We start from the raw sequence: 17,383 nt of genomic DNA, 5'->3' as shown, positions 1-17,383 counted from the left end.
GAGATGGGGATGAAACGAGGTCAGGAAGGGTCTTCATCCGCGGATGCAAAGTCGTGCTTATATCAGCTGCTGCATTTACGTCTTTGACATAGGAAAATAGCTCCACACGGCCGATTCTATGCAAGTCAGGGTCATCGGGATCCCTCCACGCAAAGAGGCGATCAGCTGAGCCTCATGCAAGAAGCGAGCCGCACACAGCACTTGATGTAACGCACAGAAATTTTATTACATAACAGGCTTTACAGAGACAACACAGCCAGTGAGCGACTGACAGCCGCTGTTACGGAAAACACCATCAGACAGATCTCACACACAAAGTCACGCACATTTTTAATCATAATTATGACAAACAGGCCAGAAAATACCACTAAACTGGACACTTTGGAACAGATCATTTTGGAGCCGAGACAGTAAAATAATTAAATATGTATATTAAAAAAAATAAAGAAAAGAAAATGATTAAAATGTGTTCTTCCAAAGTTTTATTTTATCCTGAAAAAGATAATTTCTCTAAATATGGGGTTTTCCCTTGATGCACCACCAGGAGGCGGTAGAGTATATGATTACAAATCACGAGTCAAGTCACCTGGCTGTGAACAGTCAGGCTGAGACATCGACACACAATACATTTCAAACACTTCATATAGCAAGAAAATTGTTTACATTTCAATTAATAATAAAAGAGAAAGTGAATGGGACGGATGTGATTTTTTGTTTTTAAATACTTTATTGTATATAAATAGGGGGGGGGGGGGGGGTATGAAGGAGCATCAGGGGAATATTCCTAATTTTTGGAGAAATCCTTCGTGCCTACAAACACCACACAGAGACAAAAGAAATGCAGTCTTTAAGCATTCAGAGAGTCCGCATAAACAATAGCACTGAAAGGCTGATGCAGGTGTTTTTTTTGTCTTTTACCTGTGTAAAACGGTTTTTATGAGAAGAAGCTGTAGAGATAGGAGAACCCAACGATCCCAATGATGGCACAGCACAATGTAATCATCATCTTTTTCTGGAGACGCAATCAGAAACACACAGTCAGACGATAAAGAGAGGAATCAGGCTTTACTTTGCGAGCCGACGCAATTATCAACATTGATCGACACTGGTTTGAGGAAACAATTGAGCAAAAGCAGAACAAAGGGTTATAGAGGTTTGTGTGTAACTGTGTGTGTAAAGAGACAGGAAAGGTGAAACGACTTACCCCCTTTTTTGACACGTGTGCACCAGTCTTTAAAAGCTGTACTTTGCAACACTGTGGTTAACATGCTGACAGCAGCTACTACACTCCAATAAAACACACACACCACTTTGCAACAAGCAGTCATCAGAATGTAAAATTCAGTTACATAATTCCATTTCTGCAAGTCAAACACGACAAATAAACACTGGGTAATTTAACACATAAAATCTTTAATTTCTGATAAAATCATTGACATTTACACAGGTAAAAAAAAAAGCTTCAATTTTCTCTTATGTTCCAGTCTGCGCCAACGGCTCAAATAAAATGGATTGTGCCCCTAAATGATGATGATGCTGCGGGATTCTCATTTTCAAATGCTTCATACAAAACCACAGTTTAAAATTTAATTCATGCTTAAATTACAACATTGTTTTACTGAAATCGGCCTACTCCCTTATGTCAGGGCTTCTCCTCATGACTGGTTGGTACTGATTTTATGTACGGCTGGAATCATGTGCTTTAATTACCCTGTTAAAGCCACTGGATGACAACCTGTGCACTTTGGTTTGGTAAACTGTCAGTTCCAAAGATTGTCTGAAATGAAATGAATGAAATGATGATGGACAACCATTACTGAATCCAACAGGGAGGTACATGTTGCTAAAGCTAATGTGATCTAATACACAGCCCTGCAAAAATCCTGTCGTCTTTTTTTTGAAAATACAAGTTTTCTATGTACATTAAAATGACTTCTTTAAATAAAAAAAGGAGGTATAATGTTCATTTTAGTTGAAATTGTTCATTAAGACTCGATGGGCTTTTTGGAGGACGTACTTTGTGGTGCGGATGAACTGGTTACAGTAAGAGGTGTTTGTAATATTGTCCCCACCCCCCACATTCACTAATGAGGGCAGTCTAAATGTTAGACACACCTATGAAGTAAAGAGCAGCACACATACAGCCTCTGTTAAAAATGTCAAACCATTACATCCTAAGGCTGTGTAAACAAAAACTGAACATTATCACCTTCGCAAACATCAGATGTACAGCAGGACTGTGTCTAAAACTGGCAACTCAGTAGTAAAACCTAAAACATGCCTGTTAAGGCATTTCCTAGTAGTAAGACAAGACTAGCCACGGATACTTTACAGAGTGCCCATTTGTATGTGACGTCATAAGCAACATGTCTTAGAACAGTAGAATAAATACAAAAAGACTATTCTGGCACTTACGGGAAACAAACCACTAGTGTTACTACCAGACTCTCTAAAACCCCTTTGGCATTGAAATATTTCTACAGCACTTTAACAGGAGGAGTAACTGTGTCTATACATGTAAAAGCTTTGGTTTGGGTTGTGAAAAGGATCAAATTTCAGCTGCTACAAGTAAGCAAGTAATGAGCGTTCATCACACGCGCCTGTAAGTTCATGAAATGTGTTCCCATAAGTGCAATCCTTCATATTTGTTTTTGTTTTTTTAACAACCAGTGATAATTACACATATCTGAGCTACGCATTTGGAAATGTTAAAGTGCTGGAACTCCCCAAACCCTAACAAGAACAACAACAAAAAGAAATCCCACAGCAGTGAAAGTTCACTGGGGAGATTTTCAATCATAAAATCATATCAAGGCTCAAATAAATCAGGGGGTTTATGTGCTTCTGAAAGCTTTCAGATGACAAACGCTTCCCAGCTGATTCTTTGGCAGCAAATGTTGAACAGTGAAATGTTTAGTGACACTGAAGTGATGTTTTATTTCCCAATTCCCTTTTCGCCTTCACAGAGGTACAATAGACAATGTACCTCATATGTCAGCTTTGGTCTTGTTTCCTCATTCACAGGAGAGCATCCTCAATTGTCCAAAAGTGAGGGAGACCTTCAGTGTGTTTTATTCGATTGAAAAGATCTGCAGGTTAAATATTCTTATACCCATATGGAGTGATCAGGATCAGTTTTTCCTTCTGCAGGCAGGCTGATGAATAATGGTGAGGATGTTGAATACACAGATGATGAGATGATGGCAGCGATCAGCCCTATAGTGTCTGGGTGAGGATGATGATGAGGATAATGAGAAGAACCACGGCACAGACCACAGCAATAATGATGATCTTCTACAGAGAGGGAGAAACGTACACAGAAACAGCGTTGATGATGGGATACCTACAACTGAAAAGCACCCACAAACTTAACACCAGCAGGAACTAATTCGCCACTACAGTAACCAGAGGCAAGAGGCCCAGAACAGGAGAACAACAACACACCCAAAGTACTTCAAACAAGCACACACACCTCGAGTAAGCCCTCTGGATAGTAAGAAAACACACACTGAGCCTCAAAGGAAGTGCAAACTCCTTCCCGAAGCATGCCTAACAGACACACACCCATTATACAGCAGGTATTTGCTCAATTACTCACCCTTAGCGCTTCTCTTACTCAAATAATTCATCATCATTTCTTTAATCCCACTGACAATCCGATTGCCAGAGCCACTATGATCACCAAGATCACCACAATCACAATTATTATCACCAGTTTCTGTTGGGGACAATTAGGACATAAATTATCAGATCCAATGTCAGTGTAAAAACAGCAGGACAGCAGGTCTTTACTTGACAACAGCAGATGTATCAGATAACATCGATTACTCTTGAGGCTTATTTACCACAAAAACTCTGCACATTAGTATTGCACAAGACTGAAACAGGGTCAGGGTTGATTGTTGTTGTCCTGAAAATACAACAGTTTGCCTTTGCACACACACACACACACACACATAATCTGTAACAGCCAGAAGCAAGCACACAACATCTCCAACCCTACAACACAGCAGCGGTTGTGGTTACAGCCTTCATGTGTAAACTGCACATCAACACAGTGAGGATGAAGCTGAAGAGAAAGGACAGAAAGAAAAGAAGCTCTGTGTGTGTGTGTGTGTGTGTGTGTGTGTGTTGGTGGGAGGGAGGGAGGGAGGATGCTTTTTATTCTGCTACGTGTTGCTGGGCAGGTCACAGTGGTGTTTAAAGCACAGGGTTCCACAGGCCACAGGTTGGTAACGGAGCAGGTAGAGGGGATCGGAGAGCACAAGTCACCACAGGGGGAGGTGGGAATGGTCTTCAAACAGGTTTCCCAAAAGCATCCTCTAGTGGAAGAGGAATTCCAACTATTCCCAACCTGAAAATAAAAAACAACCATGAGCAGGAGTTGCCTTCAGGACTCCTGCTTGACGATTGTCGGGTTGAGGACTGTGTGCAGGCCTCTCTAGGATCTGGATCCTTCTGAGGACAGGAAATGACACCGCACAAGAGCTTATGACAGGTTGTTTGTTTTTAACCATCCCACACACTGATGGTATGCAATCCAATGGTAGTTAACAGAGCTGTATCATCTCCACACTAGTTAATGCTATCAGTGTGTATAAATCTAAATTAGGGGAGTTAATGTTACAGATCTTTTAAGGGCACCTGCCAGGCTGAACAGGGTAAACTGAAAGTCTAAACATGAAAAGGAAGGTTAACCAGTAGAGACTGGGAGACATCTTTACTTTGTTTTGGTTTCATTATTGCTTGAACAGCTTATTGTGGACTGTGATTACCTCTGGCACGAAATTCAGAAAAAAACCCAATAACTGCATTTAATGAGTCACTAACATGTAAATGTTGAAGGTCAAGCTTCTGTTTGAAATCAAGTCTCAGAGGTCAAAGTACCTCTGAGACTTACCTTAGCTTTTAAGAGAACAATTTTCAAAAGCCAAAAGTCGATTATTTTGTGAACAGAGTTAGCACTTTTCACTGATGATGACTTAGACTTCAAAAGTTAAGATAATTCTTTCTTGACAATATTTTTTTTGTTTAGCCTGAAGGACTTTTTACAGGGTTTACTACCCTGTACAACCTGCATTACACCTGCATGACGGTGCAGTTCTACTCAACATGAGAGAGAAGAAAGCAGACTACATTTCCATATGCCGAACATATTCTAATTCACAATCAGTCAGGCTGGAGAACGCAGTTTTTTTTGTCCCATGGTGTCAAAGTTATTCTGTTTAATTGTAATTTTTAATCTTTGTCCTGCTTGTTCAGAACTAACTAGATTTGTAAATGCAAAGTTATTAAATAAATAATTCCAGTGCTTTTGGGAAACCTGACCATTGTTTTCGATGATTATCACTCACACGGCGAGCCTCTTGCTGAAACTTTGCAGCTTTTTTAGTGTCTGCAACAGCGCGCTCCACAAAGCCCACCGACTGGTCCATGTTGCTCTCGATCCTGTCAATCATTCCACCCTGATGTAAACGGCATCAGAGGTAAAGAAAGGTAGCAGTGAAATTAAACAGAAAGAGAGAGAAAAAGACAAGCACCAGCAATGCAACAGTTGTTGCGAATGGCAACGTGTGCGAGTACTGGGTGAGGGAGGGTGAGAGAGACATGGTGAAGGGAGGATATGTAGGCACACTATGTGGTTTAAGTGTGGCAAACAGTGAGGAGTGCAACAGTGTACAGAAGATAAGCAGGAAAAAAAAGACAAAAGCGGCTTGGTGCTATGACTGGAAAGAAAGAAAAAAGAAAGACATTACCTTGCGTGCTTTGGTCTGATACCTTACAGCTTTTTTGGTCTGCTCCTTTGCTGCTACTATGTGGTCCACTGACTTGGATATATTCTGCTCTATGTTTTCTACCATGTCACCCTGAAAAACATGCAACATTCTGTAAGGTACTGACACTTAAGCAGAAATGAGAAGCAGATTGGGTTAAATACAGAGGAATAAATCCGGTTAGAGGGGTATTACATGTTCACTGAACAGTTAGATTGCCAACACCTGCACTGAGGATCTCAGGGGTTTGTTTTGAATTCTGACATTTAATTTTAACTTGAATCACTTTTTATAGCCTCATATAGAGATCTATAAAGAGAGATCCAGGACATCAGCCTTGGTGGAGAATTAGCTCTGCAAGCACCCTTCTAGTTCTCTTCTGTAATTCAAACTTTCAAACGTAAAACTGGAATTAAAACTGGCAGGAAAAAAAAAAATATCCAAAACAATCTCACAGCACAACATGAAACATGTGCATAACAACAACCCTTACCTTACAAAGCCTTTTCCTCAGACAGCATTTTGCAAGCAACAAGAAATATGTGGTTATATTTAGTTAAGAGGCTAACAGTAATGTCCCTGTACCAGCTAGTTAGACGTTTGTTGACCTTGATGATTTATTCTATTATTATTTGTATTGGTACCGTTAACGCTGAGCGATGGGATGGAGGTGACAGTGGCAGAAGAGCGCAAAGAGTAAAGGAAAGACATACAGCTGGAAAAGAGTAAACAGAGTAATGATGTGCAAAGAGTTGGATACAATGAGGGCTGAACACAAAGCCATGGAGAGGATTTAAGGATGAATTCAATGAATGAACAAGCAAATAACTAGAATCAAATGACAGGCAGGTGGATGCAGAGGACCGTACCTGGCTCTCGACCAGCATGGCGATGTCTACAAACATATCGTGCAGCTCCTTAATACTACTCTCCAGACGGACGATGTCTTTGTGTCTGGCTTCAATCTCATTCAGGGCTTGTTTGGAGATCCCCGAGTCTATAATCTGCGCAAAGGAGAGGCTTAACATTACCGAACAGCATCAGTTTAAACACAGGTGGCTAAATGAATATTTGGCATTGATTCAAATCAATGTGTATTCACTTAAAACGGCACCAAGCTAGAAAACAGTTGTTGTGATACAGCCTAAAAATCTAAAATCTATTCAAGGACACCACTACACAACAGTCCCGTCCTGCCCAGCAGTTGGATTCCTTAACAGTTAAGTGAGGTCAAAGTCTAGCCTGTTTGTTACAGGAATGTGAGACACCGTATCTGAAAATATCAAGTCAAGCTGTGCGTCCTTGTGCAAGAAATTCCTCCCTACTTGTGTATTTTTTATCAACGTGAGCTCAGAGAATCTTGGCTACATTTTCAAGTTTTTCCAGCTGCTGCGTGTAGCCAAAGCAACACAACACAATGCTCCTTATCTCAGTGTGTCATGAGCAGACTGAGTGCGAGTCAGGTCGACTCCTAAGCGCCAATAATTAGCTGACACAAGCAGTTTAAGTTTTACTGAGAAACTGACAACTCGGCTTTCACAGTTCAACCACATCATGGTGGAGTTAACGTTAAGGTACGTTAAGGAAAATGCATATACGTGCACAAACGCACACTCTTACCCCTGCAGTGAACACAGAAGCATTACCACCCTCCAACATCTCCTCTAGTTCTTCATCCGTAGTTGCTTTTCCAGCTGGAGAGGAATAGGAAAAAGGAAAAGGAGCGGGATTAATGACAAAGGCGACAATGGAACCGTCAAATGTCTTTGTTGGCGTCGTTGTGACTCACTGATCTCGAGCTGTCTCTGAATACGTCCTTTACTCCTCTCCCGGAAATCCACCTGAGCTTCATTATACTTTGTCATCACCTCCACAAACTTCCTAGACAGCACTGCATGCTGGGAGGTAACAGAATAACAATGGAAGAGCTTATAAGTAACACTTTTAAATGATGAAAGCAGAAACCTGAAGACAAAGACGTGTATTTGTCCCGTCTTCCTCCCTTCACGCCTGATCAGTTGCGGCAGATGGCTGCCCCGCCCCAAACCTCGTTCTGCTGGAGGTTTCTTCCTGTTAAAAGGAAGTTTTTCCTTCCCACAATCGCCAAAGCACTTGCTCATAGGGTTTCATTTTATTGTTGGAGTTTTCTGTGTTTTCTCTGTACTGTTGTAGGGTCTTTACCTTACTATATGAAGCACCTTGAAGCAACTCTTGTTGATTGATTGAAATGGAATATTTTAGAAATGCTAAACATTTATTAAAGTCTTAAAGCAGAAGTATTAACAAGCACCCTCTTCTCTTAATTCTCTCTTAACCTACTTTTACCTAAAATACAACAAATAAGACCATCAGAAAAAAATCAACCTCACATACAAAGCCCAGCATGAGGGGGAAGTTTGCAAGAAAAGCGCTTTCTCAGAAGGTTACTTGAATCGTCTGAAGGAGATGATTTACCTGTGATTTACGTATCCGCGTGTCAGCCGACACCCTCTCCTGCTCTTCTGACTCCAGATTCCTCTCAATGGCTGGGAAGAAGGCAGAGTTACTTCACTTAAACAACCTTGAACTGATTAAATATAACACCACTATTCACTTGTTTACTAATCCAATAGACATACAAGTTATTCATAATGACAGGCTGTATGTAGAAATGGGAGCGGGACTCACTCTTGAGTTTGTTCCTCGCACCGTTGGCCAACTTCTTTATGTCATTGGTGATCGCCTCCAAGTCCTCCTGTGTTTCTGTGCAGGATACAGCATAGTGCAGATTTTCAGTGCTGATGCCTTTCCTGATCAATGTTGTGTTATTTTGTAACGCAAAAAAATGAAGTAAATGTCAGAGCTGGTGGTGATTTCTTACTCTGATCTGATGTGGGAGCAGACAAGATGACAGAGTAAAGCTTTTTCACTTCTGTCACATTCTCATCGATTTTCTCAATGTTGTTTCTGATTACCTCGATCTGTAACACAAGGACACACCGCAAATGGCAAACACATGCAAATCACACCATCTTAGAACACGCAGGTCCTTGTGAATGCAAGTGAAGCAAAACAATCACACTCAGTGCATACATACACCCATAGCAGCACTTACCTCAGAAAAGAACTCATCCATGAAGCCTGCGTTGTCCACAGCAATCTCCACATCATCATCATCTTGATCACACACCTATAAGAATAAACAGAAAGAGCAGGACTAAGAGCGTGAGGTGGTAGGCCCGCAGGCCCTATGTTTCTCAATAGCTTTTCATTCTTCATGTAGAACAAGCCCATCCAAAATTTTTCCTTGTCAACCTGTTGTCTTTAGGTTAAGAGCCGACTAGTTGCTGCACAATTATGGTATTAATGATTTAATCCATATTTTGGGGCATCGCCAGAAAGAAAACCATTAAAGGTCCATGCAAAACCCCCTAAAATTAATTTTTAAATCCAAAACCAGCCATTTGTTTAGGACATCAGTAAAATGTTAACTATTCAAAATGCCTTACAACAACCTGCAAGAAGACAAAAGGGCTGAAACTGAGTTTATACAACTTTAATCAGAGGACTTCCTGTTTGGTGATTGTGGGCAGCATTGTCCTGCTTTCATGTTTCATGCAAAAAAACAATTTTGACCTAATTTCAGTATGGAGAGGTAGTTTAGTGCATTTTCAGCACATTATTATTAGTTACATAAATCAACAGGATAAAAGACAAAATAAATCTCTTAGCTTGTGTGTGCATGTGAAGCATGTGTCCTGAAGTAGTGACATTGGTTGAAAATGTGAGGTAGTAAGTCCTGCAGTCCACTACAAGGTACACTAAAAGTTTTGTTTTACAAGGGGTAAAAATACTGTACATTTCTGAAATCCCACCAAATCAAAGTTAAGACTCTCAACTTGAACAAACAATTTAAGCTCAAACACCAGAATCTTAATATTAGCAAAAAAGTATAATTTAACCTCCCTCAAAGCCATAAAATGTGGAAGCTGCAGTTTCTGTCATTTTGAAAAGAAAGTCCATGTGCTCTGTTAACCCAGCCGCCACACATGTAACATCAATGGAAAGCCCGGATTTCCCCTAGACTCCATAAATTGTGCTTGACATAGAGGTCTCAGACTCATGTCAACGACAGAGGACAAAAATGAACTGCTGGGTCTTGCAGAAAAATAACCTCGATATCGGTGCCTCCAACACTGTCAAACAGCACCACAGACTAGCTTGCAGATTTCCCAATCCAGATCTGGGAGGATCACATCCAGAGGATGCCCAGTAGTTGTCTGGAGTGCAAACAGGCATGTGGAGGTCATCCATGCAACTGAGCTATTTTATAACAGTTGGATCATCCTGTAGCTCTAACCCATCTAAGACTTTTCTCATGTATTACATATTACTTAAGCAATAAAGTATGTTTGCCATGATATTTGCAATTAGATAGATAAAAAGAATACATAAATAAATAATGACATAACAAACCAGCCATGGTTCAAAACCAATCTTCCATCCACTGTCTTAACTACTGATCCAGCATCCCCCTGGGGGCTCCAAACCTCTGTTTAAATAATTCAAAGCTACGTCCGAGTCCATTAAACTCTGCACTTGTTATTTTTTGTATCTCTAAAACCTTACAATAACAGCATTTAAATTAAACCTTTAACACCGGTGCAAACTTAAAAAAAAAAAAAAAAATTAGGTCAGCAGTGGAGGCTCCAGGAAGTTCCTGTTCCCAGCCAGAAGTTAAGTCTGGTATTCACCTATAAAAACCACACCCTGAAACTTCAACACTTTGGTCCTCGCATGGATTATAATGTGGTTAGTTGTGAGCTTTAGAGGTGCTGCTAGGGGAAGTATTTCCCATCTCAACGTCAAGCTAAACAAACTGGCTGGAGTCTGGTGAGAAGAAGGATATCTCTATCTGTAGGGTAAATACGAAACCTCAAACAACATTAAAGGAAGTGTATTCAAATCACACTGCTAGACGATATATTGAATTTATAAAAATAAAATAAGCAGCTGTGCTTTCTTTAAACAAAGTAGAGTCAAAACAAAACAATTAGCTTAATTTAAGTTACAACTTTACACATTTATTTTAGAGAGATTTTCTGTTTAATTTCTTTTTTCTGAAGTTTTTCTGTTTGGGTTGGAAAAGCCACCGAACACAGTTTAGACCGTGAGTCTTCATGCAAAGCTATACTAATGAAATTGCTTCCTGGTTAGCAGCTCAGCCTGACCCTAATCAGTTTACATCCAGCATTTCATCAGAATGCTTCACGCTGCTGACTATACGTGTCACAAGTGACGGGCAGTAAACACAAGTCAGCACTGATGGTTTGCTACGCACGCACCAAGCACTGGCAGTGAATATTTAACATCTAGGACCAGAGGCAGGCTCCAAGACGTCAACCCAATTTTCACTCTAAGCTGACTTTAACAAAACTGAGGCAGAGTGAACGGACATCACGGCCACGCCGTGACTGCGTTTGATAAAGCGAGAAAAGAAAAAGCAGCCCTATTTGCTTCCTCCCTTCTAATTACTTCTGCTTTTAAGTTAAATATATTCTGATCAGACACCCGATGAGCTGTTCCAGGCATTTGTCCAGAGTTTGTGCTTTGTAACAGGTGACTCTGTGTGACCTGCAGAGGTCCACAAATTTGGAATAAGCTTCAAAGCACTGATTTAGGTTAGTATAATAATGTATGTTGGAAATTAAAGATGTATTTGCTGTATATTATCTGAGGTTTGGGTGTTGTATGTTATGGAGAGGCCCATTTCACAAATAACAGTCTTATATATTATCATTTCGGAATTTGTATTTTAATAAATTTGTGAAACCTTTGGCTCTTCAGGTGTGCACCCAGGTCAAAGTCGAGGCTTGGAAAATGTTAAGACGTCATCGGTTTAATGCCTCTGATCTCATATTAGCTGACTCACACACAGTATTTACAATAGTAAGCTCAATAAATATTACGGTTCATTCACACTGCACCTGTCCTGTGCACCTGTTGTGCTTCTTTTCACTGTCATATTCAAACAGTAAGCATTTTCTTTTGCGGTCCTCAGTTTCTGGACAGTTTCAACATTTCCTGACATTTTACAGACAAAAATGATTAACTGAGAGAATAATCAGCAGATTCATCAGTATTGAAAGTAATCATTAACCCTTCTAGGCAGTAACATTTACTGCAACTGCACGAATGCTGACTTTTAGACTTGGCCTTTAACCTTCCAGCCTTCATCGAAAATTTGAATTGCAAATGTAGCCGAGACCATTTGCTTCAGGCTGGCGTACCTACAGCAGTAGTTGAACCGAGAGTTTCCAGGACATAGTGCTTGCTTTTGAATCTCTCAGAGAGTTATTCATCAAACGCACCACTCAGGCTCACGCACACTCTCACACTGCATTTCTGCTCTTGTGAGATAAGACCAAGCACTCACTTCCTTCCAGTGTCTCTCATTCAGCAAAAACAAGAGGAAAGGGAGTGATGTGTGCACCAAACCAAACAACCAAAGACCACAAAGACACGCACACACACACACACAGCTTGTAAAAACATCGTGATAATGACAGGAACAGTCAGAGGCAGTGACCTTATCCAAGTCATCAAGAAAACTTTAACAGCATTACTCAATAAACTCACTTGCTCATCTTAACACTTTACTTCACTTCAGAAGACACAAAGAAATTCTTGGATCAAACTACTACGAACCATTTCAGCTTAAAGTTTGGGAGATGGTCAACTCTTCATGATTGGTTTGCGAGATGTCAAATATTTGGGAGGCATGTTTAGACAGGTGAACAAGGTTTATGTAACAATATCTAACACGAGCTTTAAATGGTGCTGCGAGCCAAAATCCAGCCCGACTGTTGGTGAATTAGATTTGCTCGCTTAGAAATAAAAAATAGAATAACAAAAACAAAAAGCATGACAGCTATAATCTCATGCAGAAGATTGCATTTAAGATTTTGATGGCTGCACAGTGGGTAAAATTAGGTCAAGTGGACATCACGATTAGAAAACATCAAACACGCAGCACAGAATAGTGATAGTGGAGTTGAAACTATGTGGGCACCAGTAGAGCTACAGGACAAGATCGACCAACCAGAAAAAAGAAACAAATATAAAAACAGCAGAGGTTTTGATGATCAATAAAAAGTTAACAGCCAAGCAAAAAGAAGAAAACCACTTTGGAAAGTCATTTGTAAGGATTTGTTGTTTCTTCAGGCTAATATGAAGTTCAGTTTTTGGACAATTTGTCGATAAATAATGCAGAAAATAATCAGATAAAATCCATAATAACAAGAAATGTTAGTTACTGCTGTCTGAGCAACAGCATTTTCTGTGGGATGGTTTAAAAATGAGCTGCTACCTTTAAAAGCAGTAGCACAGGGACCTGGGGTCAGATTTACAGCAGCGTGGTGACAGAAGCCTATTTAGTCCATCAGCAGTTGTGTTGATGCAAAGCATCTGACAAGGGATTTAAAAACTCCATATGGCAATGAAGACGGCATGTTTACGCTGTTACATTTTTACCACTGGGTGTAAAGTGCTTTCAGTGACTGATAAGACTAATAAAGTGCTACGTAACTGCACTCCATTTACGATTTGTGCCGGTCAGGCTAGGAAGCAGAGCAGCACCAGAACCCCAGCTCGTCACTGAAGACACAGAACTGAAAACCAGATGAGCTTAAATGAAAGTGCATTTGAAAATACTATGAGGGAACAGAAAGGCAGAACAACAGAAAGTAACAGTCATGTTAGTCTAGCTCACAAGTGAGGTTACCAACTTCTCCTCTCAGTATTTCTCTAAAAATAGTCAAATAAAACAAGCGTAAAGTGGAGCTTGGCCAATAAGCTGCCACATGTAACAGTACAATAACTTCAGCAAATTACGATTCTACACTTCATACGGTTTATAAAAGTGCCAAGGTCTTCAGTACGTCAGGTGATGTGATAATGATGCCAGTGGCGTAAGCAAACATTGACATGAACGCATACACACACACAGCCTAGATTACTGTCGGCAAGTTAAACATTAGAAAGGAAACTCAAGGAGGGAAATGAAGACAGGGGGATAAGGTGGGAAGATAAAGAAACACAGGAGTAAAGGCAGGTCGAGGTAGTCGGAAAAGACGCAAGTATTACTGGAGAAAAATTAAAAATGTCACACGGCCTGCTTATAAACACATGTCTGACCTAGTTCTGCTTACATCTGTACTTCCTTTAATGTAAAGCCAACTGTGTTGTGATAAAGATATCTGGGAGTGGGGGCAAGTGAGGAATACCACTGCTCAAACAATTTTAAAACACAGCAAATATTTGACCAGCAGTTTTAGGTAGCTATAGCAACACAACATCCCTCAACACACGCCATCATGAGTTACTGTACAACAGCAGCAGCATAACCCAATTCAGAAAAGAAGAGGCCAGTGATATGAAAATGTGGGAGATTCGCGCTGTACTGCACCATTATTGATATAGACCCACTGGCCACTTTGCTAGAACCCCATTCCTTCAGAACTGCCTTGATTTTTCATGGCATGCCAGAAACCTTCTTTTCAGTCCATCCTGACAGGATTGTATCACAATGTTGCTGCACATTTGTTGGCAGCATGTCCATGATGTGAATCTCTCGTTTCACCGCATCCCAAAGGTACTCTACTGAAGTAAGATCTAGTTGACACGGTCAACACAATACTCAGGTAAACAACGCTCCGTTGATATTAAGGAACTCAAAGTGTGTAAAGACAACACCCCCCACACCACTAAACCACTACCAGCAACCTTAACTGTTGAGACATGCAGGAAGATCCATGCTTTCATGTTGTTAACGGCAATTTCTGACCCAACTACCTGAATGTTGCAGCAGAAATCAAGACTGTTCAGATAATGAAACGTTTTCCAGTCCTCTATTGTCCAATTTTGGTGAGCCTGTGTGAACTATAACCTCAGTTTTCTATTCTTAGCTGACACGATTGACATCCAGGGTGGCTGTAGCTCAGGAGGCAGAGCAGGTCATCTGCTGATCGGAAGGTTGGTGGTTTGATCCTTGGCTCCCCCAGTCTGCATGCCGAATATCATTGAGCAAGATACTAACCACAAGTTGCTCTCCAGGGCATCCATTGGAGTATGAGTGTTGAGTATGTGTGCAGTTAGAAAGCACTTATAAGCATAGGAAAAAAGAAAAGTTGCATGTTGTATAAAGCACTATATAGGAGTCCATTTACCATTACCATTTACATCCGGTGTGGTCTTCTGCTGCTTTAGCCCATCTGTAATAAGTGGTCATTTGAGTTACTGCTGCCTTTCCATCAGCTAAAATCAGTCTGGCCATTCTCCTCTGACCTCTGACACCAACAAGGGATTTTCGCCCAGAGAACAGCCGCTTACTGGATACATTCTCTTTTTCAGACCATTGTCTGCAAACCCTAGAGGTGGTGTTGGGGGGAAAAAATCCCAGTAGATCATTTCTGAAATACTCAGACCATCTCATCTGACACCAACAACTACACCACACTCAAAGTCCCTTAAAAAAAAAAGTCACCCCTCTTCTCCATTCTTGACCACCACCTGCCAACACGGCTAAATGCACTCAGTTGCTGTCATGTAATTGAGTATAGGTCAAATGTCTGATTATCTTAATTTCTAAATAAATAGTTAAACAAATTATCAAGGTGCTGGGACCAGATCCTTCATTCTTCAAGAGCTATAATAAAGTCCTCCCTTTTATCGAGCAACAGTTAATCAATACCAATGAAAACAGAGTGACTCACCTAAGTTATTTTTAGCCACGATACACCGGGATATATAAATTAAGCTCAATTTCACTGGAATTACTTGGGTAAATATGACCTGTTGAGCTGCAGTTCAGTTAATAAGAATTAACCTCTACTTCAAACCTTATACTCAGAAGTGAATGCACAAAACACGTCTTTCATCCAGCACTTCCATTCCCAATCATTATCCAAGCTGTAATGTCACTACAGCCATCACATGAGTTACATCATCATATATCTCACTATTGTTGTTTGTTTTGTTTGTTTATATATGCTATATATTTATGGTAAAGGTTTAAATCAAAGAGTGTAAAATTTTCATTTTACAAATCCTAACCTCAAACATCTTAAAATGGTCGTTTTTCTTTTTCGGAGTGTACAGAGTCAATATTGATGAGTAAAAGGAGACACTTTCAGAAAACTCAACGTTTCCTAAACACTACCTACCGCTTTAAGCTGCTCCAATCGGTCCTTCATTTTTAGGCGGTTAGCTTCACAGTATTAAAATAAAGAAATAAACACAATATTGTGCAAAAAGGGTTTAAAAAAAAAAAACTAGTCCCAATCTCTCAAGTTCTCAGCCAGCTGCCAAGCTAGCTGTGCAACACAGACCCACCGCCAGTGAGGCAGAAAATTAAACTCCCCAAAAGTCTTGACAGATGTCCTGAGAAAACGACTTTTTTCTGAAAACAGGAGTCTTTCCGTCGCTTTTCCATACAATATGGCTGCTGGGTTTGAAGCCAGTGTTTTTTTCTTGCTAAATCTCCTCGCTCAGGGGATTAAAACAACAGTTGTGTGGAGCCGTATAATCTGTTTCTCCGCTGGCTACCAGTAATCATTCTAAAACGCACTTTTATGGCTAACGCATGCGCAGACAAGTCCCCCGATCGCGGTGATGAAGCCACGCCCTGAGCCACCTGCACTCGTGATGCATTCAGGTATTGTAGGAATAATAATCTAACTAACCTGCGGATTTGTTGGAAACTCTTTTAAAAATATATAATAAGGAATCAAATGTGATTATTTTTGTCTTATGAGGGAATTTAGAGAAAGATATGGAGTCACAGAAGATAAACATCCGCAGAGTCTCACAACAGCTAAACAACATGCTGTTAAATATCAAGTTGCCTGGTTGAACCAGTATAAAGGTATGAAGGTAATAACGGAAGTCATAGTATGTTAGTATGCCCAGAAACATACTAAGGCAACAACTCTAACATACCAATTTCCACTATACTTTGGGGCTTTCTGTGATATTATTGGTTAATTAGCATGATGTCATTAGTTTCACTGGTATGTAGTAATAAGTAAAAGTCCATCCCTCTTCTTCCACTTATCCAATCCAGAGCAGTGGGAGGGCCGGACTCCTTGTACACCTTGGAGAGGCTGCCAATCTACTGCAGAAGTAATGCAGAGAGACAGACAACAGCAAGTTTTAGGATCACCAGTTAACCTAGAGTACCTAGACAGAACATGCAACTCCAGACAGAAAGGCCCCAGACTGAGTTTGAACCATGATCTTTGTTCTGTGAGACAAAGGGTTTGTTTTTCTACTGCTGGAGGAAATAAAGTCAAATGATCAGCAACGAGATCATCGATCCAGAGGGAAACATGAATACCTGACACAAATGTCATTGCACAAGTTGTTCTAATGTTGTGCCACAAATGTGAAGACCACTGTATTGCTGAAGTCACTGGCAATGTTTTACAATAAGTGATCATAACTTCACCGTCTTTCTACCATGAATGTCTGAACCAAAAGTCATCACAATTAATCTATAGTTTAAGAGAGTTTCAGTCAAGAGCAAAGTACTCAACTTAAATTAAAACCAATTAGAACGTGTTTACATCTAT

The 17,383-nt window shown here is 40.3% G+C and overlaps 1 protein-coding gene across 4 annotated transcripts; it reads right to left on the bottom strand.

Annotated features, from left to right (window-relative positions):
* Nucleotides 1-201: 201 nt before the first annotated feature.
* On the bottom strand, nucleotides 202-16,389 carry stx3b (syntaxin 3b). 4 transcript variants are annotated; one of them, XM_026142669.1, is made up of 12 exons: nucleotides 15,977-16,389; nucleotides 8,869-8,943; nucleotides 8,635-8,734; nucleotides 8,442-8,516; nucleotides 8,229-8,299; nucleotides 7,564-7,672; nucleotides 7,395-7,468; nucleotides 6,644-6,778; nucleotides 5,757-5,867; nucleotides 5,355-5,465; nucleotides 3,599-3,718; nucleotides 3,228-3,294 (listed from the first exon to the last, which is right to left on the bottom strand). In XM_026142669.1, exons 1-11 carry the CDS (start codon nucleotides 16,004-16,006, stop codon nucleotides 3,632-3,634), a joined length of 978 nt encoding a protein of 325 aa, XP_025998454.1. In that variant the 5' UTR covers nucleotides 16,007-16,389; the 3' UTR covers nucleotides 3,228-3,294; nucleotides 3,599-3,631. The 4 variants fall into 4 exon arrangements, with proteins under 4 accessions (XP_025998447.1, XP_025998441.1, XP_025998454.1 ...); XM_026142662.1 differs by lacking the exons at nucleotides 3,228-3,294; nucleotides 3,599-3,718; nucleotides 5,757-5,867 and adding exons at nucleotides 202-810; nucleotides 919-1,012; XM_026142649.1 differs by lacking the exon at nucleotides 5,355-5,465.
* Between the last annotated feature and the right edge of the window lie 994 nt (nucleotides 16,390-17,383).

This window comes from Astatotilapia calliptera, chromosome 2 (assembly GCF_900246225.1).
Source record: "Astatotilapia calliptera chromosome 2, fAstCal1.2, whole genome shotgun sequence".
NCBI lineage: Eukaryota > Metazoa > Chordata > Actinopteri > Cichliformes > Cichlidae > Astatotilapia > Astatotilapia calliptera.
This window is presented reverse-complemented; position numbering and strand designations above follow the sequence as displayed.

Coding starts and splice junctions, on each gene's coding strand:
- stx3b (XM_026142669.1), bottom strand. CDS start 16,006: ATGAAGGACCGATTGGAGCAGCTTAAAGCG. Junction 8,735..8,868: donor TGGATGAGTTCTTTTCTGAG/GTAAGTGCTGCT, acceptor CTTGTGTTACAG/ATCGAGGTAATCAGAAACAA. Junction 7,469..7,563: donor TCAGAGACAGCTCGAGATCA/GTGAGTCACAAC, acceptor ATTCCTCTCCAG/CTGGAAAAGCAACTACGGAT.